Source organism: Bombina bombina, chromosome 2 (assembly GCF_027579735.1).
Source record: "Bombina bombina isolate aBomBom1 chromosome 2, aBomBom1.pri, whole genome shotgun sequence".
NCBI lineage: Eukaryota > Metazoa > Chordata > Amphibia > Anura > Bombinatoridae > Bombina > Bombina bombina.
The window spans coordinates 318,663,747-318,691,411 of record NC_069500.1 but is presented as its reverse complement, the minus strand read 5'-3'; the positions used below and the strand labels follow the sequence as shown (position 1 = coordinate 318,691,411).

The 27,665-nt window shown below is 37.3% G+C and overlaps 1 protein-coding gene across 2 annotated transcripts in view; it reads right to left on the bottom strand.

Annotated features, from left to right (window-relative positions):
- LZTR1 (leucine zipper like transcription regulator 1) overlaps positions 1-27,665 on the bottom strand; it is a 130,517-nt gene that overhangs the window by 5,046 nt on the left and 97,806 nt on the right. Inside the window, exons 12-20 of one of the 2 annotated variants that reach the window (XM_053701653.1) lie at positions 26,303-26,395; positions 21,519-21,614; positions 18,956-19,142; positions 17,290-17,459; positions 15,192-15,348; positions 12,444-12,570; positions 10,814-10,963; positions 9,632-9,737; positions 3,601-3,681 (exon numbers count right to left, since the gene is read on the bottom strand). In XM_053701653.1, coding sequence (XP_053557628.1) covers positions 3,601-3,681; positions 9,632-9,737; positions 10,814-10,963; positions 12,444-12,570; positions 15,192-15,348; positions 17,290-17,459; positions 18,956-19,142; positions 21,519-21,614; positions 26,303-26,395 — 1,167 coding nt within the window. The remainder of the gene's footprint in view (positions 1-3,600; positions 3,682-9,631; positions 9,738-10,813; positions 10,964-12,443; positions 12,571-15,191; positions 15,349-17,289; positions 17,460-18,955; positions 19,143-21,518; positions 21,615-26,302; positions 26,396-27,665) is intronic. The other variant, XM_053701654.1, reaches the window with a different exon arrangement.

The following is a 27,665-nucleotide window of genomic DNA, read 5'->3' as shown; positions in this document are numbered from 1 at the left end:
TTAGTTCATGTGAGTCATATAGATAACACTGTGCTCAGGCACGTGGAGTTCCTAGGAGCCAGCACTGATTGGCTAAAATGCAAGTATGTCAAAAGAACTGAAATAAGGGGGCAGCCTGCAGAGGCTTAGATACAAGATAATCACAGAGGTAAAACGTGTATTAATATAACTCTGTTGGTTATGAAAAACTAGGGAATGAGTAATAAAGGGATTATCTATCTTTTAAAACAATAACAATTCTGGTGTAGACTGTCCCTTTAAAGGGAAATTAAATCCAATTTTTTTCTTTCATGATTTAGAATGAGCATACCATTTTAAAACAACTTTCCAATTTACTTCTATTATGTGATTTGCTTCATTCTAATGATATCCTTTGTTGAAAAGCATATCTAAATAAGCTCAGTAGCTGCTGATTGGTGGCTGCACATAGATGACTTGTGTGATTGGCTCACCCATGTCCATTGCTACAAAAAGAAAGAGAAACAAAAAGAAGCATGCATGTATCAGGATGCACTTTGAATTTTATTTTGCTATAGAAACATAGATATTGATGGCAGATAAGAGCCATAGGCCCAGCAAGTCTGGCCGATATTACCTAACAGTATAAACTTATCTAGTTCGTAGGATAGCCTTATGCTTGTCCCATGCATTTTTAAAGTCCCCCACAGTGTTTGTTGCTACTACCTCTAGAGGAAGTTTATTCCATAAATCAATCACTCTTTCTGTAAAGAAGTGCTTCCTCAAATTACTCCTGAATCTACTACCCTTTAGCTTGAGATCATGACCCCTTGTTCTTGAATTTTCCATTTTATGTCAAATACCCACAGCCTCAGTTTTACTAAGCCTTTAACATACTTGAAAGTTGCTTCATATCACCTCTTTCCCTTCTCTCCTCTAAGCTTTACATATTTAGGTCATTGAGCCTATCCTGGTAAGTTTTATTTTTTAGACCATGTACCATTTTGGTAGCCCTCCTTTGCACAGATTCACGTTTGTTGATATCCTTCTGAAGATATGGCCTCCAGAACTGCACACAATACTCAAGATGAGGCCTAACTAGTGATCTATAAAGCGGCTTAAGAACCTTACTATTTCTGCTGCAAATACCTCTACCAATACATCCTATGCAATCTGCTTGAAGGCGGAGCTATAATGATTTAGTAAACTGGCTTCTACAGTAAGAAAATCTTTGGTGTTCATCCTAGCAGCATTTAAAGATATCCCTTTAAAAAGGGGCTTCACAGAAAAGCCAAAGCTAAGGTACCACACTTTTCGGTGGTTATAAGAGGACTCTTTCACCTGTCTTTGATAAAAAAATGTGTCTTTTGGTCAGAAATCCTACCCTTTATATGCTCTTATTTTGTTAGTTTGATAATTTTTAGTACATATAGTTTTTTTTTCATGCATAGTTAGTTACATTGATTTGAATTAGTTTGGTGGTTTATTTGGCTAAGAAAGCAGAAGGTACCTGTCTCTTATGTCAGCTTTTTTTGTTCATGTTTTAAGGGTTTGCAACCATTTCTCCTTTGACAAAGAAAATTACATTTACAATGGATGATGCTGGTACCTTTAGAAAGCGCATTGATAGAACATGGAGACAAATATAATGAGAACTGTTCTAGAACTGGATGCAAATAAATACTGACACCGAGAGATCTTACAGCAAGAATAGAACCTCAATCTATCTTGGATAGAAAGACAATAAAATAACAATAAACAAAATTAAAGTTTGACAGGCTGTGGGGTATGGATATTTGGGGAGCCTTATCTTTTCCCTACTTTGTTCTTTATTATTACACTCACAACTAGTTTCTTTTTTTTATAATATAAATGATTATTTTCTGCACAATCATAAATGAAATACAATGCTAAAATATAAACCTAACATTTTAACGGTCATATTTACATTTCATTGTCCTTTTTTATCCCGTTGATAATTTCAATGCTCATAATAATCTTATTATTTTCTTTTTAGCATAGATAAAGCAGCGAGTTTAGAGTATTCTATATTGCTAAGTTTAAAGTGACGAGTTTTACAAGGTTTGTCTAAACCTACAATTTGTGTAAGTCATTTTTAAAGTCCTTTTCCTTGTCTAAATGTCCTAACATACACACTGTGTAAAATGGATTTAAAAGGAAATGGAACATAATGAGTTAAAAACAATTATCCAATGGAATCATGGTGGAGTCTTTAAAAGTCTGGTTATGAACTGTAATGGAATCCTTGATAAGGCTGATAACATTCGTGGGAAACGTATGTTGGATCACATTTTAAATATAATAGAGCTATTCCTGTTGTATAGAGATTGTTGCTACAGATAAACAAATATGCAAGTTTTGTTTTTGTTAAGTTTTGGATAAATAAAACAAACAGCTATCTTAATAGAAGAAAAAAAAAAGATGCTTACAATAGTTCAGATTTCACCAGCTTTACAAATACTATAAAAAGAATCACAAAAACAATGTAAATGGAATAGCTTGAATATGCCTATGTTTTAGATTTTGGAAATGAGTGTAAAACTGCAATAATGTGAACAAATAAACATTGTATATATACAGAGACAGGACAGAGAGACAGGGCGACAAAGGTTTTATTGACCCAAGGTTGAAATATGGAAATGCACAGATATGTAAGGCATATAGGATAGATGTACATAGATAATGAAACAAGTGAAGGAACATTCTTTATACAGGATTAAAACACTTTAGACAAGGTGAAGGAAGAAAACAGAACAATTCCAAATGGCATTTAGATTAAAGGGACAGTCTACACCAGAATGGTTATTGTTTTACAATATAGAAAATCCCTTTATTACCCATTCCCTAGTTTTGCATAACAAAACATGGTTATATTAATACATTTTGTACCTTTGATTACCTCATATCTAAGCCTCTGCAAACTGCCCCTTATTTCAGTTCTTTTGACAGACTTGCATTTTAGCCAATCAGTGCTGACTCCTAGGTAACTCCACATGCGTGAGCACAGTGTTATCTATATGACACATATGAACTAACACTCTAGTGGTGGAAAACTGTCAAAATGCTTTCAGATAAGAGGCGACCTTCAAGGTCTAAGAAATGAGCATATAAACCTCCTAGGTTTAGCTTTCAACTAAGAATACCAAAAGAACAAAGCAAAATTGGTGATAAAAGTAAATTGTTAAGTTGTTTAAAACTACATGCCCTACCTGAATCAGGAAAGTTTATTTTGGACTAGACTGTCCCTTTAAGGATTACTATAAGCAATTAATGAAATTTGATAGTTTAACAGAGGATTGTACCATTGAACTAAATGAAATGTTAATGAGTTTGCATTTAAACAGAACAGTATTACAAAAATAAATATTATTACAGACAAAAAAAAATATCAATCTAAATAATACATTGATTCAAGGCACAGTGGTGAATATGTAATTTTGTTATGGTAAATCAAGTAGACTCACCCACAGACAGGAATACGCACAAACATACAGCAAGAGAGGAAGCAGCCTTACTGAGCAGAAAGGAATATTACGTTTTTTTAAGTGACAATATTAAAGTCACAAAACTGCAAATGGGAGGACAAAAAGTTCCCAGAACCCCAGAGAAGATGCCACCAACCTTGGTGAACTGATGGACGATGATGTGGAGACAGTGCTTCTTCATATCCAGAGCCTGGGTCTTGTCTGCGGCTTCCAAGATCTACAAAAAAAAAAAAAAAAAAGAACCAGATCCCTTATGTTTACAAAATACAAAAGTTAAAAGGGACAGTAAGCCCCTCATAATTACAAGATTTCCCTGCAGTCTTGCAAAAAACATAATTTATGTAATAACTTACCTGATAAATTAATTTCTTTCATATTGGCAAAGGTCCATGAGCTAGTGACGTATGGGATATACAATCCTACCAGGAGGGGCAAAGTTTCCCAAACCTCAAAATGCCTATAAATACACCCCTCACCACACCCACAATTCAGTTTAACGAATAGCCAAGTAGTGGGGTGATAAAGAAAGGAGTAAAAAACCATCAACAAAGGAATCTGGAAATAATTGTCCTTTATACAAAAAAAATCATAACCACCTTAAAAAGGGTGGGCCTCATGGACTTGCCAATATGAAAGAAATGAATTTATCAGGTAAGTTCTTACATAAATTATGTTTTCTTTCATGTAATTGGCAAGGGAGGGACAAAATAAAAACAGCCATTTCACTGGAAAAAAAAATTAATCCACAACCCAAATATAAGTTTATTCTCATAAATAAAAGGAAAAACTTAAATCATAAGCAGAAGAATCAAACTGAAACAGCTGCCTGAATAACTTTTCTACCAAAAACTGCTTCCGAAGAAGCAAATACATCAAAATGGTAGAATTTAGTAAATGTATGCAAAGAAGACCAAGTTGCTGATTTGCAAATCTGATCAACTGAAGCTTCATTCAAGAAGTGGAAACTGATCTAGTAGAATGAGGTGTAATTCTCTGAGGCGGGGCTTTACCCGACTCCAAATAAGCTTGATGAATCAAAAGCTTTAACCACGGTGCCAAAGAAACGGCAAAAGCCTTCTGACCTTTCCTGGAACCAGAAAAGATAAAGACTAGAAGTCTTCCTGAAATCTTTAGTAGCTTCAACATAATATTTCAGAATGTAAAGATCTCTCCAAAGAATTCTTAGGATTAGGACACAAAGAAGGGACAACAATTTCTCTATTAATGTTGTTAGAATTCACAACCTTAGGTAAGAATTTAAATGAAGTCCGCAAAACTGCCTTATCCTGATGAAATATCAGAAAAGGAGATTCACAAGAGAGCAGATAATTCAGAAACTCTTCTAGCAGAAGAGATGGCCAAAAGGAACAACACTTTCCAAGAAAGTAGTTTAATGTCCAAAGAATGCATAGGCTCAAATGGAGGAGCCTGTAAAGCCTTCAAAACCAAATTAAGACTCCAAGGAGGAGAGATTGATTTAATGACAGGCTCAATACGAACCAAAGCCTGTACAAAACAGTGAATATCAGGAAGTTTAGCAATTTTTCTGTGGAATAAAACAGAAAGAGCAGAGATTTGTCATTTCAATGAACTTGCAGACAAACCTTTATCCAAAACATCCTGAAGAAACTGTAAAATCCTAGGAATTCTAAAAGAATGCGGAACACCATGAAATGCAAGTCTTCCAAATTCGATAATAAATCTTTCTAGAAAGATTTATGAGCCTGTAACATAGTATTAATCACTGAATCAGAGAAACCTCTATGACTAAGTACTAGGCATTCAATTTCCATACCTTCAAATTTAATGATTTGAGATCCTGATGGAAAAACGGACCTTGAGACAGAAGGTCCAGTCTTAATGGAAGTGGCCAAGTTTGGCAACTGGACATCCGAACAAGATCCGCATATAAAAACCTGTGAGGCCATGCTGGAGCCACCAGCAACACAAACGATTGTTCCATGATGATTTTGGAGATCACTCTTGGAAGAAGAACTAGAGTCGGGAAAATATAAGCAGGTTGATAACACCAAGGAAGTGTCAATGCATCCACTGCTTCCGCCTGAGGATCCCTGGACAGGTACCTGGGAAGTTTCTTTTTTAGATGAGATGCCATCGGATCTATTTCTGGAAGACCCCACATCTGAACAATTTGAGAAAACACATCTGGGTGGAGAGACCACTCTCCCGGATGTAAAGCCTGACAACTGAGATAATCCGCTTCCCAATTGTCTATACCTGGGATATGAACCGCAGAAATTAGAGAGGAGCTGGATTCCACCCAAACAAGTATCCGAGATACTTCTTTCATAGCTTGAGGACTGTGAGTCCCACTCTGATGATTGACATATGCCCCAGTTGTGATATTGTCTGTCTGAAAACAAATGAACGGTTCTCTCTTCAATAGAGGCCAAAACTGAAGAGCCCTGAGAATCGCACAGAGTTCCAAAATATTTATTGGTAATCTCGGATCTTGAGATTTCCAAACCCCTTGTGCTGTCAGAGATCCCCAAACAGCTCCCCAACCTGAAAGGTTTGCATCTGTTGTGATCACAGTCCAAGTTGGATGAATGAAAAAGGCCCCTAGAACAATACGATGGTGATCTAACCACCAAGTCAGAGATAGTCTAACATTGGGATTTAAGGATATTAATTGTGATATCCTTGTATAATCCCTGCACCATTAGTTCAGCATACAAAGCTGGAGAGGTCTCATATGAAAACGAGCAAAGTGGATCGCGCCCGATGCTGCAGTCATAAGACCTAAAACTCCCATGCACATAGCTACTGAAGGGAATGACTGAAACTGAAGGTTCTGACAGGCTGCAACCAATTTCAAACGTCTCTTGTCCGTTAGAGACAAAGTCATGGACACTGAATCTATCTGGAAACCTAAAAAGGTTACCCTTGTCTAAGAAATCAAAGAACTTTTTGGTAAATTGATCCTTCAACCATGTTTTTAAAGAAACAACACTAGTTGATTCGTGTGAGATTCTGCAGAACGTAAAGACTGAGCAAGTACCAAGATATCGTCCAAATAAGGAAACACCGCAATACCCCGCTCTCTGATTACAGAGAGTAGGGTACCAAGAACCTTTGAAAAGATTCTTGGAGCGGTCGCTAGGCCAAAGGGAAGAGCAACAAATTGGTAATGCTTGTCTAGAAAGCAGAATCTCAGGAACTGATAGTGATGTGGATGAATCGGAATATGAAAATATGCATCCTGTAAGTCTTTTGTGGATATATAATGCCCTTGCTGAACAAAAGGCAGAATTAGTCCTTATAGTCACCATTTTGAAAGTTGGTACTCTTACATATCGATTCAAAATTTTTAGATCCAAAACTGGTCTGAATGAATTTCCTTTCTTTGTGACAATGAATAGATTTGAATAAAACCCCAGACCCTGTTCCTGAAACGGAACTGGCATGATTACCCCTGATAACTCCAGGTCTAAAACACACTTCAGGAAAGCCTGAGCCTTTACTGGGTTTGCAGGTATGTGTAAGAGAAAAAAAATCTTCTCACAGGCGGTCTTACTCTGAATCCTATTCTGTACCCCTGAGAGACAATACTGTGAATCCATTGATTTTGGACCGAATTGATCCAAACATCTTTGAAAAATCTTAATCTGCCCCCTACTAGCTTAGCTTGAATGAGGGCCGCACCTTCATGCGGACTTGGGGGCTGGCTTTGATCTCTTAAATGGCTTGAATTTATTCCAATTCGAGGAAGGCTTCCAATTGGAAATAGATTCCTTGGGGGAGGGATTAGGTTTCTGTTCCTTATTTTGTCGAAAGGAACGAAAGATTTACCCTTAGGTCTTTTATCCTGAGGCAAAAAACTCCCTTCCCCCCAGTAACAGTTGAAATGATTGAATCCAACTGAGAACCAAATAACTTATTACCTTGGAAAGAAAGAGATAGCAATCTGGACATAGAAGATGACCTGAATATAAATAGGCTTACCTTGGATAAGATTCAAGTTTCCTATCTAAAGGATCTTTAAAAGAAGTACCATCTTCCGTAGGAATAGTAGTATGTTTAGCAAGAGTAGAGATAGCCCCATCAACCTTGGCAATCTTTTCCCAAAACTCTTAAGAAAATGCTGGCAAAGGATACAATTTTTTAATTGTATTTTAGGAATAAAAGAAGTACCAGGCCTATTCCATTCCTTAGAAATCATATCAGAAATAGCATCAGGAACTGGAAAAACCTCTGGAACAACCACAGGAGGTTTATAAACAGAATTTAAACGTTTACTAGTTTTAATATCAAGAGGACTAGTTTCCTCCATATCCAATGTAATCAACACTTCTTTTAACAAAGAACGAATATACTCCATTTTAAATAAATAAGATTTGTCAGTGTCAATATCTGAGGCAGGATCTTCTGAACCAGATAGATCCCCATCAGAGAAGGATAATTCAGCATGTTGCCGGTCATTTGAAATTTAATCAACTTTATGAGAAGTTTTAAAAGACCTTTTACGTTTATTAGAAGGCGGGATGGCAGATAAAGCCTTCTGAATGGAATCAGAAATAAATTCTTTTAAATTTACAGGTATATCTTGTGCATTAGATGTTGAGGGAACAGCAACAGGTAATGAACTACTACTGATGGATACATTCTCTGCATGTAAAAGTTTATCATGACAACTATTACAAACCACAGCAGGAGATAAAACCTACACAAGTTTACAACAAATGCACTTAGCTTTGGTAGAACTGTTATCATGCAGCAGGGTTCCAACAGTGATTTCTGAGACAGGCTCAGATTGAGACATTTTGCAAATGTAAGAGAAAAAAAACATATAAAGCAAACTTATCAATTTCCTTATATGGCAGTTTCAGGAATGGGAAAAAATGCAAAGATCCTAGCCCTCTGATAGAGAAAAAAGGCAAGAGGCATATAGGAATGGGGTCTTAAATAATGAAAATATTTGGGGCCAAGCATGACGCACAACAAGCTTGTGAAGGACTCAGCGTCGACTAAGACGCTGGAAATGACTATTTTGCATCAACGAACGTAACTTTGCGCCAAAAAAATCTCGCGCCAAGAATGACGCAATAAACTTTGGCATTTTGCGCCCTCGCGAGCCTAATTCTGCCCGCAAATTTAAAAGACAGTCAATTTGAAAAAAAGACTAAACCCCAGGTAAGAAATACTTTTTCCTAAAAAAAGCATTTCCCAGATATGAAACTGACAGTCTGCAAAAGGAAATATACTGAAAACCTAAATCATGGCAAATATAAGTACAATACATATATTTAGAACTTTATATAAATACATAAAGTGCCAAACCATAGCTGAGAGTGTCTTAAGTAATGAAAACATACTTACCAAAAGACACCCATCCACATATAGCCAAACCAGTACTGAAACGGTTATCAGTAGAGGTAACGGAATATGAGAGTATATCGTCGATCTGAAAAGGGAGGTAGGAGATGAATCTCTACGACCGATAACAGAGAACCTATGAAATAGATCCTCCGTGAGGAAAACCATTGCATTCAATACTCCCTTCACATCCCTCTGACATTCACTGTACTCTGAGAGGAATCGGCCTTCAAAATGCTGAGAAGCGCATATCAACGTAGAAATCTTAGCACAAACTTACTTCACCACCTCCAAAGGAGGCAATGTTTGTAAAAACTGAATTGTGGGTGTGGTGAGGGGTGTATTTATAGGCATTTTGAGGTTTGGGAAACTTTGCCCCTCCTGGTAGGATTGTATATCCCATACGTCACTAGCTCATGGTCTCTTGCCAATTACATGAAAGAAAAACATACTGGGAAAGTTTCAGAATGTCTGCAACACATTATCACCTTGTTTGCTGCAATTGTTTTTCAACAGCCAAACTCCACCCACCACTTTCCGTATTTGGAGAAGCTAATATGGATTTTTTATAGGGACAGTGCACTGTAAAACTTTCTCCCCCTTAATGTGTTTTTTATGTGTAACAAATTTTACCTATCTTTAACATTGAATAAACTAGTAACTTTTCCCTCTGGGCTAGTAAACTGTTGTTCCCGAGTGGAAACTGCCATTAACCCAATCAGCAGCACACAGCATTACAGGGTAGATTGTTTGGCACTTTTTTCTACTATAATGCCCCTTAATAACACAACAGTAGTCTCATTTCAATATCATTAAATACGATAGATTACCTGAAGTACATTCTCCACGGTCACATTCATCTCCAGGTTTTGCCGGCAATACGCTTGTAGTCTGTTACTAAAGAACCCATAATAATATGGAGCAGAGAATAAGTATCTAGCAGCTCAGTTAAGGAAATAGCTACAGTTTTATTACAATCACACAGACAGCAAAACATTAGAGTGCCACTTTAAATTGAGAGAATAATATTGTGTTCTAAGGCTTGGGATGAAGCTTTCAAAAAGGTGTAGAAAACCCTCAGAAATTAAACCTGATAAAGAATGTAAATGATGGCAGAAGGGGATCAATGTTGTACTAGATTTAGACCACTGGGTTTCAAACCTGTCCTCAGGCCTCCCCAACAGGCCAGGTTTTCAGGATTACCTTGGATGAAAGCAGGTAAAATAACCATGGTTACTAAACAGCTGATTATTTCACCTGTGCTCCAGTTCAGATATTCACAAAATGTGGCCTGTTAGGGAGGTCTGAGGACAGGTTTAAAAACCAGTGATCTAGACAAAAATGTTTTGTTCAATCAATAAGGTAACTTACCTTTATAATTACTGTAAAAACTAGTTTGTGTTTTTACCTTAATGTATTTCCCATGACTTGTTATACCAGCTTCAGAGTATAAAATGTATGAAAAATTGCTCATTTAGGTTCATTTTTGTATATGGAACAGCTGTTTTTTTTCCTTGAAACACAGCTCATCAAAATGGGTTGAGCTTGAAGGGAGATCACATATCCTTAGTTTATTACTTTCCGTACACACACATGCTTTTTATATTATTATCTCTGTAAACCAAAACCCAATACTTAGACCAACTGAAAATTCATATTTTATTGCTCATCTTTTCTACCACCTACTGGGAGTGTATTCTTATACTTGCTATGTTACACAGGTAGTATACAAACATTTACAATAGATATGGATACCACAGGAAAAATAGCTATTTCAAATTCCAAAATAAAGTAAAATTAGCTATTTGTAAATAACTTAATACACTCCAGCATGTGAAATGGATCCTTGGAAACAAATTAAAGTGGGGAAAAAATAAGGATAACCCGTCCATTTAACTATAGAGAATCTGTTGACTAGTAATCATAAATACCCCTAACAAGTTATCTTTCCTGTTGCTAGCGTAGCCAGCTCAGGCTGGTGATGTTGCAGTGACATCACGGATTAAGGATACAAGGAGTCTTCGGGAGGCATGTTCACCTCTCCATAATAAATATATCGCAGTAGAGACTCAAAGGCCTGTTTACTTGGCACCATTTCACCAATTGAAATATTCACTTGGCCATCTTCAGGCATAAACGATCGGAACATGGCTTCAAAATAGCTGTGGAGAGAAACAGATTTAAAATGATGTCTACCAAAAAACCTTACAGATATTAAAGAAATAAAATTCTCAGGCACCATTTATTATAGTACACAGACTCATTTGCAAATTGAGTTTTTACTGCCTAGAGCAAAGGAGACCAAGTAAACATACAGAAGAAAGTTTTCTAGGGATTTATCACTGGATTTGCAAAACAAAATGGCTGTCTTTAATGTTTTTTAAACACCCATATACTATGCATATAAATAATGAAGTAAAATGCCCCTATAATAAAGAAATAAATACATATTATATATACACATAAACAATATAACGCACTTGATAGCAGTTAGTACCTATACAGTGTGAATGTAGTTTATTACTATAACAAATATAAAACCATATTTCACTTAATTACCAAGTTCTGTGTTTGAAATGTTAGTATATTATAACTACACTATCAATATCACACACACACAAGGTTCTAAAAAAAATTGCTGACATCATTGCATAATTGCTTTGCAGCCAAACTAGGGGCATGAAACAGTTTGAAATTGTAATATAAAGTATTTATTTATGTGTAGTAAATAAACTTTTATTATTATTTATTTTGCCCCATTCTCATATATGTAACTCCCATAATTGAGGCTTTTCAAATTCCTGTGGGTGTTACCACATTGCGTTATCTTAGATTTAAAAGCCTGTTCTTATACCATATCCCCTGTTGGGGCCAGTTATGCATGAGTTAACTTAAAGGGACAGTCTACCATATAATTGTTATTGTTTTAAAATATAGATAATCCCTTTATTACCCATTCCCCAGTTTTGCATAACCAGCACTGTTATATTAATATACTTTTTACCTCTGTGATTACCTTGTATCTAGGAACCTTCTTCCAGCCCCCTGATCACATGACTGTGACGGTTTATTATCTATTGTCTTATATTTAGCATTGTATTGTGCTAAATCTTAAATAACCCCCTGTGCCTGAACACAGTGTTATCTATATGGCCCACTTGTACTTTGTCTCTTTGTGTTGAAAAGAGATTTAAAAAGCATGTGATAAGAGGCAGCCCTCAAAGGCTTAGAAATTAGTATATGAGCCTACCTATGTTTAGTTTAAACTAAGAATACCAAGAGAAAAAAGCAAATTTGATGATACAAGTTGGAAAGTTGATTAAAATTAAAAGTCCTATCTGAATAATGAAAGTTTAATTTATATTAGACTGTCCCTTTTACATTACTATATTCCATACAGCCATTGTTTACACATCAACCCCTAATTGCCCTCAGCAGAAGAGGAGATTAGATAAGGGAACCCTATAATTCAACATACTACTTTGTAGAAACTAAAATATTACACATACCATTCCGAGACATATTTGCTTTGAATACAACATTTAATACAGCATTTATTGTTTGATGTCCATTTAAGTCACTAAGAATGTGTTTGAAATGAAGATCCATAGAACATAACTATATTTAGTGGTCAGAACAAACCTGGATCGAGCAGCAAGTATAGCTTTATGTGCAGGTCTGGGGTGTCCGTCTAGTAGCAAAGTGATGTCACAGAAATCTCTCCCAGCACCTTCCAGATAAGCCTTCATATCCTGAACTAGAGACGTGCCTGAAAAACGCAGCAGCTTTGTGGTGAGACTACAATCTTTCAATCAGCAAAAAACAAAATACAGAATTTAAGAAACAAAGATTCTATTGCACCATAGATTGAAGAATCCCCTTTTACTTACAGATGCCAGATTCTATCTGAATTAAAAAAAGAGAAGGAGGAGTTACTAACTAAAGATACCCCAATTCAAATCCCTAAGAATTCCTGGGTGAAAACATAGTATGGCAGTAGGAATGTTGCCCTTTCAAAGCCACATCAATGCAAGTGCCACAATTTAAATGAAAAAATCCAATCAAAATTGGTAAATTATAACAGCACAATCTAGTTCAACACAAGAAAAAAAAAAAGCTTAAAAGAAATGGGTATCGTGTGGGATTTTTGCAAGGACTTTTTTTGTTTTTAACAGTGTGTGGTATTGTAGTCATTCCAAAAAATGAACCAGGTAATTGAATTTTGAAAACTGGGAAATTTTAACACACTACGAAATTCTAAGAAACACAAATGATAGTCATTTAAATTGTCACGACACAGCTGCAGAGGAAATGTTTTATATTTCCCTACAACATAATGTTATATACTATATTATATATTAATAATGAAACATAGCTAATCTATAGGGAATTTTAGCTCTGTTTTCCATAAATATTGCAAGCGCTTCCAGATTTCTTGTATTGTACTCTCCCGGATTGTTGCTGGCAGATGCACATTTTCAAATATTAATTTGTTACCTTTTGAATATTTAGTTTAAACGGTTTATAATTGAACTAAAAAAAATAAAATAAAAAAGGTTTAACAAGTAAGCACCTAAATAGCATATAAGAGTTATTAGTACAAATGGGTGCTTATGTTCTTTTTAAAATATATCATAGGAGCAAGAATGGATATTGGCAACTATGCAATGAACTCCTGCAAAGGGATCACATACAGTCATACTGGTACCAGGAGCATGAGTGAGATAGGCTTGACCAATAGAAGTTTACAAAGTCAAATATTTATATCATATAAAAATAAAAAGATGATACGCTTTGGAAGAATCGTTCTCAACTTACCAAATCAGGGCTCCATAGAATTAGACAGTGCGTGTTCTATTTCCTGCGCATGTGCAATAGTCCTAGACGGCTGATGTATAAACTGCTTACATTGGGAAGCCATATGTATTAAACATGTGCAGGGGAATAGAGAACGAGCACTACTGAATTGTATATGGGCGGTGTGCCATAAAACATGTTGAGGTCTTTGGATATCCTAAAAGAACTAATTAAGTAAAAAATAGTTTGCATAAAAAAATGTTTAAAAATTGATGGCAAGTATTTTAAACTAATTTTCCAAAATAAGCAAAATAAGTTACATAGCTATGCTGTCTGGAGAAGTCTGATCCACCTCCCCATATCAGTGTTTAGCATCAGAAACACAGGCATTGTATTTCAACTGAGTTCACAGCAGCTTATTTGCTTCTAGGCCTGCTCCAGCAGACAATGAGTGTTAAAGTCTTGTATTCTACCAAATCAAAGATAGATAAATATACAGCCATATAAGGAATTGTGTGGGGGGGAGTTAGAGATGCACAATTCGGAAACTTAAAAGAAAGGGTTAATGGCGAGTCACTGCAGTATAAATTTGCAGGTAAAGTAATTAAAGTACATATTATATTTTGTCTCTATCCATTAAAAAAGTGTAACGTTTACTGTCCCTTTAAAAAGGATACTTAAAGGGACATTATACACTAGATTTTTCTTTGCATAAATGTTTTGTAGATGATCCATTTATATAGCCTATACAGTTTTTAAAAAAAAATAAAAAATATTGTTTTGCTTATTTGTAAATAACATTGTCCTGACCTTTTCAACAGAGCTAAACTTGGAGCTTCCAAGTAAGTTTTGCGGCCAATCTACAGGGGTTGTCAATCAACCCTTAAAACCGCTGCTTCTTAACTCCTGTTTCCGGCGAGCCTGAAGGCTCGTGCAGAAACAGGGTGATTAGGCACAATACTGCCAATAATAAATCAGCCCCCATGTGTTTAATCCCTTTGCAGGAGTTTAACACACAGTTATATATAAGCACTAGTACAATAATAAAATGCTCGAACATACTATTCCTTTACATTCTTTTAATCCCTGTGCATGGGTTAAAAAAATATAGGTACTATTAAGAATATTCATAAAAAAGACTAGCAAATTAAAAAGGTTTTACTATTCTATTAACTAGTCCTACATTACTGAAGACAAGCAAATCAAACAGTTGTAGAAGCAACAACACAAAAACGTCATACTGTAGACCAAAGGGACATTAAAGCCAAACGTTTTTAGTGTTGCGTGTAAATAACGGCGCTTTAAAATCTATTAGTTAAAAAAAAACAAAAAAAAACTAGTTTTTGTTTTCTTGCATGTGAACGTGTGCCCCTGTCCACCAATAGTGCTGTAGGAGTTGTCCTTGTCAGCCAAAGAGCAACAAGCTCCAAAGTTGTGTAAACTAACAGGAAATACATCTTTGTGCACATCTAGTTAAAAAGCTCTCTTATGCAATATAATATTTGACTACATATTTCTGTTTTCATATTCACAATAGTTTAATGTCCCAGGAATTGATTCTAGCGCATTATAATAAAGACGTATATGACAAACCTATATCGACAGGCTGGTCAGACTGCACGCGGACAGGCGGCTGCTGCTTCCTTCGCACTATCTCCACTATCAGGGAAGACGACATACGCTCAAACTCCTTCATCATTATCACCTGGTTGAAGTGGGATTCCTTCACCACAAAGTTCAAACAGTGTTCCTAAAGCAATGAATAGATATTGGTGACTGATGGTTCCTGAAACTAGCAAATAGGACCAGTAAATGACTGGGTGCCCAGTTCCTGAGACCATATTTACAGTATCCTGTTACCTCTGATTGATTCATTCACAAATAGGTAAATAAAAATATAACATCGGTTTTGAATATGAATGATGCACAAAGGAATGCTAACAACCTATAACAAGCTAACTGCCCCCCTTTATTTCAGAGCAAAACCATAATATCCTAAACAAACAATGTAATGTTGTTTCTCCTTGAAAGTTAAATTATAAAACTCCTTTATCTTTATTTTATCATTTGGAACGGCTGTTTTTGCCTGTTGAAATTGCCACCTATGCTGAAAATGTATATACTGCAGTAATTTGTATAGAGAAGCTATGTAAACAAGAACCAGCATTGTGGGGTGTTGGTGTGGGAGAGATAGTAAGAAAAATGTTTATTTTCATTTGTTATGTCAGACAGAGACAAGGAAGATTTTCTGTTTATAGAGAATAATAAGATAATGAAATATGTTCTCCCAGCAAGCTTAGCACAAGTTGAACCACTTAAAGGGCCACTAAAGTCAACATTAATGTTTCATGATTCAGATAAAGCACACTATTTAAAAACAGCTTTCCAATATACTTCCATTATACAAAAAAAACAAAACATTGTTTCTATAGGCACAGTTTCTAACACTCCAGCTACTACTGAGCATGTGAAAGAGTGCACAGTGTATACTATATACATGGTGATTGGTCGATTGGCTGTCACATGATACAGGGGGAGGGGAAATTGGATTAACTTTGAATTTGAAATAAATACAGTAGTAGGATATTTTCTGGCAAATTTCAAAGTAAATGATATTGCATTGTGTATTTGTCAATTATTCAATTCTACTGTCCTTTAAAAAGGACAGAGTTTCTCCCCCCGGTTTTCATTCTTAAATGACACAGGCCATTTTGGTATTTTCACTCAGTATCTGTTTCCCCATAATTATCAGTTCTCTTGTTAAAGGGATAGTAAACATCTTGTAATTATAAAACATTTCTATTGTGTTACTATAGAATAACATTAACATATCAGCCAAGTCTAAACATTTTTAATACAAACATCGCTTTTACTGCATTTTCTTCAATAGCCAAACCCCACCCACCATTTGCCTTAGTTGTAGGAGCCAATTTGGGCTTTAGTCTGCAGACAACAGGGCTAGCCATGGCCATAAAGTTAGTATATAGTACATTGTTTTGTAGTTGTTATCAGAGCAAATTGGATTTAACTGATATGTATCAGGGTTAAAAAGTCATGGAAATGTAAAGTGTCAACCAGGGTGAGGGGTATTTATAGGGGTTAGAAGAGTAGCCCTGAATATTTCTCATAAGTCAATGCCTATTCTATTGTATGAATAAACCAGATTATTATTTTTAATCAGTTCCTACTCCTGTTAGTATTTCATTTTGTGTATAGGCTGTGACACACTGCAAGCGATGCGGCGTGAGGCGAAGCAGCTGCTTCGCACCGCGTCGCATTGCTTCTGAAGTTTCATCTCTGAGCGCTCAGCTACGCGACGTGACGCAGCAGAGTGCTCAGAGATGAAAAGGCAGGACACACTGAGTGCACACAGCCGCATGTACACGCTGCGCGTCGCTCTGCTTGCAGTGTGTCACAGCCTTAAGAGTCTTATGTATAATGGCCTTTAGATAGGTTGCCAGGAGATTGGCTCTCTGACTCTAAACAAGGAAGTATTAATTGCTTAAAAAAGTATTCTGTATATTTAATAAAAGAAAAGCTTTAACAAAACTCACCTTGTGTATTATGTAGTATTTAAACTACCTTCTGATTCAGTGCAAACATTGCTACATTACATTTGATGCATACCCTCAAGAACAGACAGCACAGCTGGAACTTCCCATATTACGTATAGCAAAATAACCAATGTTACCTTTAACTGATCCAGCTGCAGCTTATTGGCGTTTTCACACACTACAAGGACATTCTGAAGGTCAACAGATGCCTCGATATACTGCACACACAACTGCTCCAGGCGTGAGAGTTTAAAGTACAGAGCAAGTTTATATACATCCATAATGAGAAGAACATCTTGTACGTGACCTGGGAAGGAGATATAGAACAGAGATGTTAGCTTCATACCTCATTGTTAATGCTTTGAATTCTGAAATAACAAAATGTGGCATTTCAGGACTAATTGTGAATCACTAGAAAATGTAAAGTAACAAAATGGTTTGTTCAATTTTTGAAATACTAAAGTTGTAAATAAAATGCTGTTTTTTCTCCCTGACGTGTAAGGCAAACGATAAGCTAGTTCTAAAGCTCAAACAATTGTAGGTCTTGGTATGAATTTGGCAAGGTGACAGAACTTTGGTTTTCAGAATCTAACTAGCGAGCATGAAAATAAATATTAACTTTCGTCTCCATTGACAGCATTTCAACTGTTTTAAAGGGACAGTCAAGTGAAAAAATAAACTTTCAGGATTCAGATAGGGCATGTAATTTTAAACAACTTTCCAATTTACTTTTATCATTAATTTTGCTTTGTTCTCTTGGTATTCTTAGTTGAAAGCTAAACCTAGGTAGGGCTCATATGATAATTTCTTAGCACTTGAAGTCTGCCTCTTATCTGAATGCATTTTGACAGTTGTTCACAACTAAAGGGTGTTAGTTCATGTGTGCCATATAGATAACATTGTGCTCACACACGTGGAGTTACCTAGGAGTCAGCACTGATTGGCTAAAATTCAAGTGTGTCAAAAGAACTGAAATAAGGGGGCAGTTTGCAGAGGCTTAGATACAAGATAATCAGAGGTAAAATAACTGTTGGTTATGCAAAACTGGGAAATGGGTAACAAAGATTTATCTTTTTAAACAATAAAAATTCTGGTGTAGACTGTCCCTTTAATTTTTTATAATGGGATTCATGTGCTATTGGAGGTTGTATTATGAAAGACATGCACAGGGTGTTCTGTGTTATTGATGCTGCTTTGAAATGTTTAATGAGACTGCATTTTTAAAGGGACAGTAAAGTCAAAATGAAACAATTTAGAACATGTAAACTACTTTTCAATCAAAAATTGCTTTGTTCTCTTGGTTTCCTGTGTTGAGGAGTAATGCTAGTTTGGCTGATAGGAGAGTGCACTTGCCTTTAGCACTCTAAAGTAACAGTGTTTGCAACAACATACAGCACTACTACAAACATTGTTGCAGACGCTAAAGAGTGCTAAAGGCAAGTGCATGCTCTTAAGCTTACATCTTCAATAAAACAATATCAAGAGAACCAAGCAAATTTAATAATAAAGTTGTTTAAAATTGCATTACGCAATCCAAATCATGAAACTTTAATTTTGACTTTCATGACCCTTTAAGTGTCATTCTAGTGTAAAAATGTTCTATTTTCTTATAACATTTCTGAATAAATCTCATTTCATTATGTGCTTAACTTCTTTAAAAGGGTCCACCATGTAGTAAAAGTAGCACCCTAGTAACGCCCATTCTGCGCCAGTGATTGCATCATATGAATGTCTGCACAAGCGTGTATAGGATTGCTCTATATAAATGGGCGTGGGTAATACACATGCAAATGTACGTCTCACCTTTCCGTGGATACTTGATCTTGTCTGTATACAGAAACTGCATGAGGATCTCAAAGGGGCGAGCTTCAGCATCTCGTATGTTTACCTCCAGCATTGCCTGCGAGCGAGATACCTTAGCAGGGTTGCTTGTGCTCTCTTGTTTCTGTTGTGTACTTTGGCTTTCTTCTTCTGGCTCCTGCTTCAGCTTCTTATAGCACAAGGCAAAAAGGTTTGCAAACTGACTAACTGTCCCTTATGGCAATTACAGGGACATAACCCCCCCCCCCCCCATTTGTCTTTAATGATTCAGATATAGCATACAATTTTAAACATCTTTCCAATTTACTTCTATTATCAATTTGTATTTGTTATCCTTTGTTGAAAGGCAGGAAAGTTCAGGAGTTTGCACGAGTCTGCAGCACTATATTGCGGCAGTTTTGCAACAATGTTATACATTAGCAAAAGCAATAGACAACACCACTATTTCCAGTTATGTAGTGCTCCAGACATACACGCTACCTACCTAGATATCTCTTCAACAAGCAATAACATGAGAACAAAGCAAATTCAATAAAAGAAGTAAATTAATAACTTTTTTTTAAAATAAGCTGTCTGAATTGCGAAAGAAAAAAAATTGGGTTTCATGTCCCTTTAATAGAAATTTATAGATACAATATACATAATACATTTCTTATAAAAATATAAAAGTTTATAAAGTTAAGACAAAAAGTGTTTGCAAGACTAAAAGTTATCACATATATCCTCCACAAATAAGAGAGTTTACAAATGTTAGGCTACAAATAGATTTCCTATATCCCAAAGTAATCATCCAGTGATCAAAACACACAGAAATCCTTACATGTATTAGATATAATGTATACAAACAAGTTTCTCTCTTTTGCTCACTCACAAATGTATTTGCATGAAAGATTCCTGCTAAGAGATTACTGGCTAGACAATTAAAGGGACAGTACACTGTAAAATAGTTTTACCTTTAATGTATTTCCAATGACTTGTTATACCAGAAAAATGTATGAGAAATTGTATTTTTAGGTTTATTTGTGTATATGAAATAACAGGTTTTGTGCTTTGAAACCACAACCTATTAAAATGGGTTAAAGGGCCATAATACCCAAATGTTTAAACACTTGAAAGTGATGCAGCATAGCTGTAAAAAGCCGACTAGAAAATATCTCCTGAACATCTCTATGTAAAAAAGAAAGATATTTTACCTCAAAAGTTCCTCAGTAGCCACCTCCCATTGTAAAGGATTTCTAAGCAGCATTTTAGTGTGTCTGTCCTGGGACATCTGAAGGGATGAGCATCATGCACTCTCATATTATTTCACCAATCAGGTAAAGGAAGCTTACTATGAAATCTCATGAGAGTCAAGTCAAATCTCATGAGATCACAGTAAAAGTTCATGACCTCAGGACTGCTGATGCCGATTGGCTGCTGTTCATTTCTTCATTTTTTTTACCTGCAGCTGGGAGCAGTTGAGTATAACTTTTTACACAGAACTTACTGTGCTGAGCTGAGGAGATTGTGAGGTAAAATATCTTCCTTTTTTACATAGAGATGCTCAGGTGATATTTTCCTGTCAGCTTTTTACAGTTATACTGCATCAGTTTCAAGTAATTTAGCATATGAGTATTATGTCCCTTTAAGCTTGCAGGTAGAATGATCTCATTTTATCACTTTATGTACACACACAGATGCTTCATCTTATGTCAGTAAACCAAAGCCCAATACTTAGAGAGAATAATGGAAAATTTACATTTTAAACCTTCTCTCTTCAACACCCCACTGGGAGTGTAATTTCTTCTGCTGGATATGTTTACATAGCTTGTCAATAGCCTATACTTAACCTTTTAAAGCCGTTATGCCGTTCTATTCCGTCATAATTAGACTGGGCTTTAAAGCCGTTATGACGGAATAGAATGTCATAGCTAACGGCTGTCCTGAAGCCTTCTGTGCTGTCAGGACTTGATCGCGGTCTTGGGGGCGTTCCTAGGGTTGTAGGGACGCCCCCCAGACGCAATCCAATAATTTAAATCTCGCGATTGTGGGCACGATCGCGTGGTTTCAATTTGTCTACATCGGAACAGTTGTAGGCACTTTAGCCCTGACACGAAAGGGTTAAGTATAGAAAGGAAAACCACAGGCTAAATAAGCTATTTAAAAATGCCGAAATAAGGCTAAAGGAGCTACTTGTAAACAACTGAATACACTCCAGCAGGTTAACATGAATCACTGGGAACACATTAAAGGGAAGAAAAAACTGGGGCAAACTGTTCCTTTAAATGTTTAAGATTGCCTGTTCAGTTCCTTTTCTAAGAACTATGCTCAGAGAAAGGCAAGGCAGGAGATGTAATATAATCACAACAATATATTAAAATATTATGCATCCTAACATTGTGCAATGAAACCAGCTTATTCACTACTAAAATGAACTGCAGGTCAGCTAAGCTACTGCAGTTATAGCGAGCTATAAATATTCAAAAGCCGTCCAAATATCACATCAGAATCAGAATGTGCCATGCATTTAGTTGCTTGGCACCGAGTACACAGTAACCGTACTCACCTGTCTCTGTCTCTCTGTGGCTTGCATGATTTTCTTACGTAACCATTTACATCGAGCAGTGACAATAGCTTGATGTCCTCGCACACGCTCTTCTTTCTGGTGGTGGTGAAAGAAGAAAGCAGTATGGTATTATACAAAAGTAGATGCATTGTTTCTTAATTAAAGGGATACTAAACCCAAATGAGCGCTTGCTGATTGGTGGCTAAATGTGGTCACCAAATCAGCAAGTGCTACCCAGGGTGCTGAACCAAAAATGGCTCCTAAGCTTAGATTCCTGCTTTTCTTTTTTAAGACACGATGAGTCCACAGATCATCTTAATTACTAATGTGATATTCACCTCCTGGTCAGCAGGAGGCGGCAAAGAGCACCACAGCAAAGCTGTTAAATAGCTCCTCCCTTCCCTCCCACCCCAGTCATTCTCTTTGCCTACGTAAGTGATAGGAAGTGGTAAAGTGAGGTGTTAGATTAGATTCTTCAATCAAGAGTTTATTATTTTTAAAGTAGTGCAAGATTGTGCTGCTTTGTTCTGGGGTGTAACCGTAGTCCATATTAGTCTCTTCAGTAGAGCTTTGGTGGCTTTAGAGCAATGGGAACTTGTGGGACATAATTCTCACTGCGCCTCCCATATACGGATGCTGCCCTTACACTTAAAACCTGAGTGATATTTACTCAGGACTTTAGTCTACTTGCAGGTCCATGGGAGGGAGAGGACCTCAAACCCGGAGACTGCCTTGCTGCCAGGCAGAAGATGAGGTAAGTGCTGACTTTATTTCTGGGGGTAGAAATGACAACTCAGAAAACGTTTGGGCACTTTAATTTTTTACAGACCTCATTGTAAGAACTCTTTGCAAGGAGATAGATGTCCTAGTGTATTAATGGACACAAAAAGGCAGCTTGGACGCAGGCAGTGGGGCTATAGGCAGCGTGGACGCAGGCACTAGGGCTAAATGTGTCAGGTGACTCTCTTCTCCCGGCGGTCTCATATCTAATATAACCGACCGGGAGATTACATATTTTAAACGATGAGCAGAGAGGCTCAGTGTGAGGGTGTTTCATTGTAACATTTTAGCCAGCAGCTATCTGATAAAAGGAAGCCGATAGTCTGCTTATGGTTCCCTGGGGCTTATTTTGTTCAATAGCAATGGCGACCGGGAATTGCATACTCAAACGCCCATGATGGACGGAGCTTGTGTGGCACCAAGTTGGTTGCGCACCTTCTTCTTTAGTACTTCCGGTTATCGGAAGACAGGAGGAACTTTGGTTAGATGTCTGAGCTTGGGGTTATGTACTCAGAGAACCCTTAGTCACTTAGTGAAGCGCGCCCTTGCGGGAATGCAAGTGCACACAGAAGTGGATGTGAGCGAGAAAATGCCTACATGTATGTCAGCTCCTGGCTTCTCAGTGACAGCTCAGTGCTGAAATTTTCAGCTACATTGTTTTTTGTAATAAAGACTGCATCTTGTTTTTAAAAGCCAAAGGGGGACAGACCTTAGGTCAGAGTGGTTGTGTTTAGACAACGCTTCCACTGACTCAATTTGTGCACAAGGGCTACCAAACACCTCAGCTGGGTTGAGCTGAGGTGTAGATTTTTTTTTTTTTAATAATACTCATACCTACTCAGCCATTTCTGCATAGGTTTAAGGCAATTAATTTAGCCAACTCCTTTATTTCAGAGGCTCCACTTCAAGGCTTTTAAGCTGGGAGCTAGGATTTCAGGTTTTGCCACATGACCGCAGAGCGTTAGAGGAAAAATATTGGTCTGCAGATGCCTCATCTGAGTATAGACTTTTGGCGATTCCCTACAAGGGAAAGACCTTGTTGGGACCTTATTTATCGGAAAGTCTCTCTGATATTACGAGAGGTAAGGGACATTCCTTCCCTCAGGATAAGAAAACTGTGATCAGTGTATTTTAGTTCCTTTCGAACTGTCATAGGAAGTCGTTCAGCTCCTTCTTCCAATACAGGAAAGCAATCCAAGAATCCTGTTGGTGACCCAAAGACAGTAGGATAGGCCTGCCCCCAATCTGGGAGGACTCTGTATCCCAGGGATACAATATAGAGTTTAGGACTTTTTCTCCCAGGGGCAGGTCTTTGAGGGAACCTTCAAATCTAGGTCCCATGTCAGACCTCTGCAGTTAGTTATGATAAGGCAATGGAACGGAAATTTTGTGGACTTGTCTCCTCGAATACTTTTGGAGCTGGAGACAAGGATTTTCTTCTATGGTGGCTGTCTTGGGATCATCTCTCCCAGGGAATCTGCTTTCACACTTGGGTGTTCGTGACAGACGTCGGTTTTCTAGGATGGGGAGCAGTCTGGGGCTCCCTAAAGGCTCAGGGAATTTGGACTCAGTCTGAGTCTGTTCTTCCTATATACATTCTGGAGCTGTGAGCGATCTTCAATGATTTTCTCGCCTGGCCTCAGTTAGCCTTGGTCCAGGTTCTCAGGTTCCAGTCGGACAACATAACGTCAGTAGCTTACATCAATCATCAGGGAGGAACAATAAGTTCCTAAGCGATGAGAGAGGCAACCAAGATAAGTCAGTGGGTGGAGGCCCACTCTTTCTGCCTGTCGGCGATCCACATTCCGGGGGTGGACATCTGGGAGGCAGACTTCCTGAGCAGGCAGACCTTTCTCCCGGGGGAGTGGGAACTTTTTCCTGAAAGTTTTTCCAGCCTGTTTCTCAGGTGGAGTCGGCCGGAATGGATCTCATGCTATCTCGTCGGAATGTCAAGCTCCCGAGATACGGATCGAGGTCCAGGGACCCCCAGGCAGAAGTGATAGATGCTCTGGTGGTCCCTTGGACCTTCAGTCTAGCATACCTATTTCCTCCGTTTGCTCTTCTTTCTCGGGTCATTGCACGAATTAAGCAGTAGAGGGCATCAGTGATCTTCATTGCACCGGCCTGGCCTCGCAGGATTTGGTATGCAGATCTGGTGGACATGTCATCTCGGCCACCTGGAGTCTTCTGCTGAGGAAGGACCTTTTAATTCAAGGTCCTTTCCTTCATTCAAATCTAGTTTCTCTGAAGCTGACTGCTTGGAGATTGATCCCCTAATTTTATCCAAGCGGGGTTTTTCTTTCTGAATCTGTCATTGAGACCATGATTCAGGTTCGTAAGACTGACTAGAAAAATGTACTATAAGATATGGCGTAAATGTCTATATTGGCGTGAATACAAAGGCTACTCATGAAGTAGAGTTAGGATTACTAGAATTTTGTTTGGAGAAAAGGTTTCTAAGGGGTCAAATCTCTGCTTTGTCTATTTTGTTACTCAAACGTCTGGCAGATGTTCCAGATGTTCAATCTTTTTGTCAGGCCTTGGTTAGGATTAGGCCTGTGTTCAAACCAGTTACTCCTCCATGGAGTTTGAATTTGATTTTCAATGTTCTTCAACGGCCTCCGTTTGAGACTTTACATTCCTTAGATATTAAGTTGTTATCTTGGAAAGTTTTATTTTTTGTTGCCATTTCTTCTGTTTGCAGAGTCTCGGAACTCTTGGCATTGCAGTCTGAATCTCTATCTTATTTTCCACTCAGATAAGGTAGTTTTTACGGACTAAATTAGGATTTCTTCCTAAAGTAGTTTTTGATAGGAACATTAATTAGGAGATTGTTGTTCCTTCTTTGTGTCCTAATCCTTCTTCCCAGAAGGAACGTCTTCTGCACAATTTGGACGTAGTTTGTGCTTTAAAGTTTTATCTGCAGGCAACTATAGATTTTCGTCAGTCTTCTGCTTTGTTTGTGGTTTTCTCAGGAAAACGTAAGGGTCAGAAAGCTTCAGCTATTTCTCTTTCTTTTTGGTACGAGTCTGCTGGACAACAGTCTCCAGAGAGAGTTACGGCTCATTCCATGGAGGGCTGTTGCTTTTTCATGGGCATTCAAGAATGTAGCTTCTGTGGATCAGATTTGCAAGGCTGCATCTTGGTCCTCTCTTCTCTCTTTTTCAAGGTTTTATAAGTTTGTCACTTTTGCCTCGTAAGAGGCCGCTTTTGGGAGAAAGGTTCTTCAAGCAGTGGTGCCTTCCGATTAGGTTCCCTGTCCTTGTCCCCTTCCCGTATCATCTGTGTACTCTAGCTTGGGTATTGAATCCCATTAGTAATTAAGATGATCCGTGGACTCATCGTGTCTTAAAAAAAGAAAAGAAAATGTATGCTTACCTGATAAATGTATTTCTTTTTTGACACGATGAGTCCACGGCCTGCCCTGTTTTTTGTAAGACAGGTTGTTGGTTGTTATAACTTCAGACACCTCTGCACCTTGGTTTTTCCTTTCTTTCCCCAACTTCTGTCGAATGACTGGAGTGGGAGGGAAGGGAGGAGCGATTTAACAGCTTTGCTGTGGTGCTCTTTGCCGCCTCCTGCTGACCAGGAGGTGAATATCCCATTAGTAATTAAGATGATCCGTGGACTCATCGTGTCAAAAAAGAAATAAAATTTATCAGGTAAGCATAAATTTTCTTTTTTGAATAAAGATACCAAGAGAACAAAGAAAAAATGATAAAAGTAGTAAACTAGAAAGTTGCTTAAAATTTTTTTTTTTGCATGCTCTATCTGAATCATCAAAGACAACATTTGGGTTCAGTGTCCCTTTAACTTCCAATTGCTGCTCCATCACTGTAAAGAAAATGCATTCACTAACCCCACTGCATGTATCTATCTGAATTCACTTAGAAATCTTTAAAACAAATAAATGAAAAAATTAAATATAAAACTGCTCCTTTACTCTGTCTGGTTGCTAGATCATGTTGAAACTAAAGAAATTTAAAAGAAGAACAGACACTTACTTCTCCTAGAATAAACTCAATATCACAGAACTGTTGGTTTTCAAATAGCCTTCCATAATCTTCATGTAATGTGCACTTTGGGTAACAAGAAAACTGAAAAATAGAGAATTTTTTAGCCATTTTTTCTTTAACAATGCAACAAACTAAACTAAAAAGTAATTTTAAAATGCTGACGAACAGGAACTGTTATTCAACAACAACAAATTAATAACACATATGGTTTAAGATAATGTTAATTCTGTTTCAAAATCATCACACAAGGTTATTACAAAACATTTTTGATAATAGAATTATCATCTTTCTTTGTAAGCTCTATTCAAAGCAAGGCCCTTCAATCCTTCTATTCCGGAATGTACACTTAAAGTGTTGCAGAATATGCTGGAATATAACAGAATTGATCATGATATAATAAATAATGACAATGGCAAGTGAATTGTAAAGCACCACAGTACAATAAACAGGATTCTTCAAACTTTTTTCCCCCAGACCCAGTGAAATTATACCACATACCTTTGCAACCTTATTTTTAACCCTATTTTAAGGCTTGGTCTGAAATTTCTGAAGTAATATACAACAAGATAGATGCAATTTGTGGCAAAGTGACTAAAATGTGTATGTACTTTATTCCTGATTGTAGTCAATCCATGAAAGTGTTGTAAAAAGGTAACCCACACGCACTCATACAATCAAAAAGAAAACAAGGGGCGTCTCATAGTGTATTACTGTTGTTAACAATGGTTGAAAAGTTATGGAACACAATTGTGTTGGCACCTATGGGAAAACAAGGTGCAAATAAAGCAGACTGACACTTGCAGTGCTCAGATCATTGACCGGTCCCTTCGAGTGCAAATCGCGGAACTTGAGGTGCTGTGCTTAGCAGGTATCCACCAGGAACTGTAATCAAAAATGGAATGCACTAATATTTATTACAGTTTTACATATAATGTAGCTTTAGCTTCACACAATTATGTGTGTTGTGCCCATGAACAGAATAAACTGATAACTTACAGGGTTCCTGACCACAACACACATAATTTTGTGAAGCTAAAGCTACATTATATGTAAAACTGTAATACATATTAGTGCATTCCATTTTTTATTACAGTTTCTGGTGGATACCTGCTAAGCACAGGTGATAACCCAAGTTCTGCGATTTGCAGCCGGAAGGACCGGTCAGTGAGCTGAGCACTGCAAGTGTCAGTCTGCTTTATTTGCACCTTGTTTTCCCATAGTGGCCAACACAATTGTGAGTGATTTTCCATCATTTTTCAACCATTGTTAACAACAGTAATACACTATGGAGGCGCCCCTTGTTTTCTTTTCGATCTTTTAGAAGTGACCCCTTCATCAGGTTGTTGAAGTG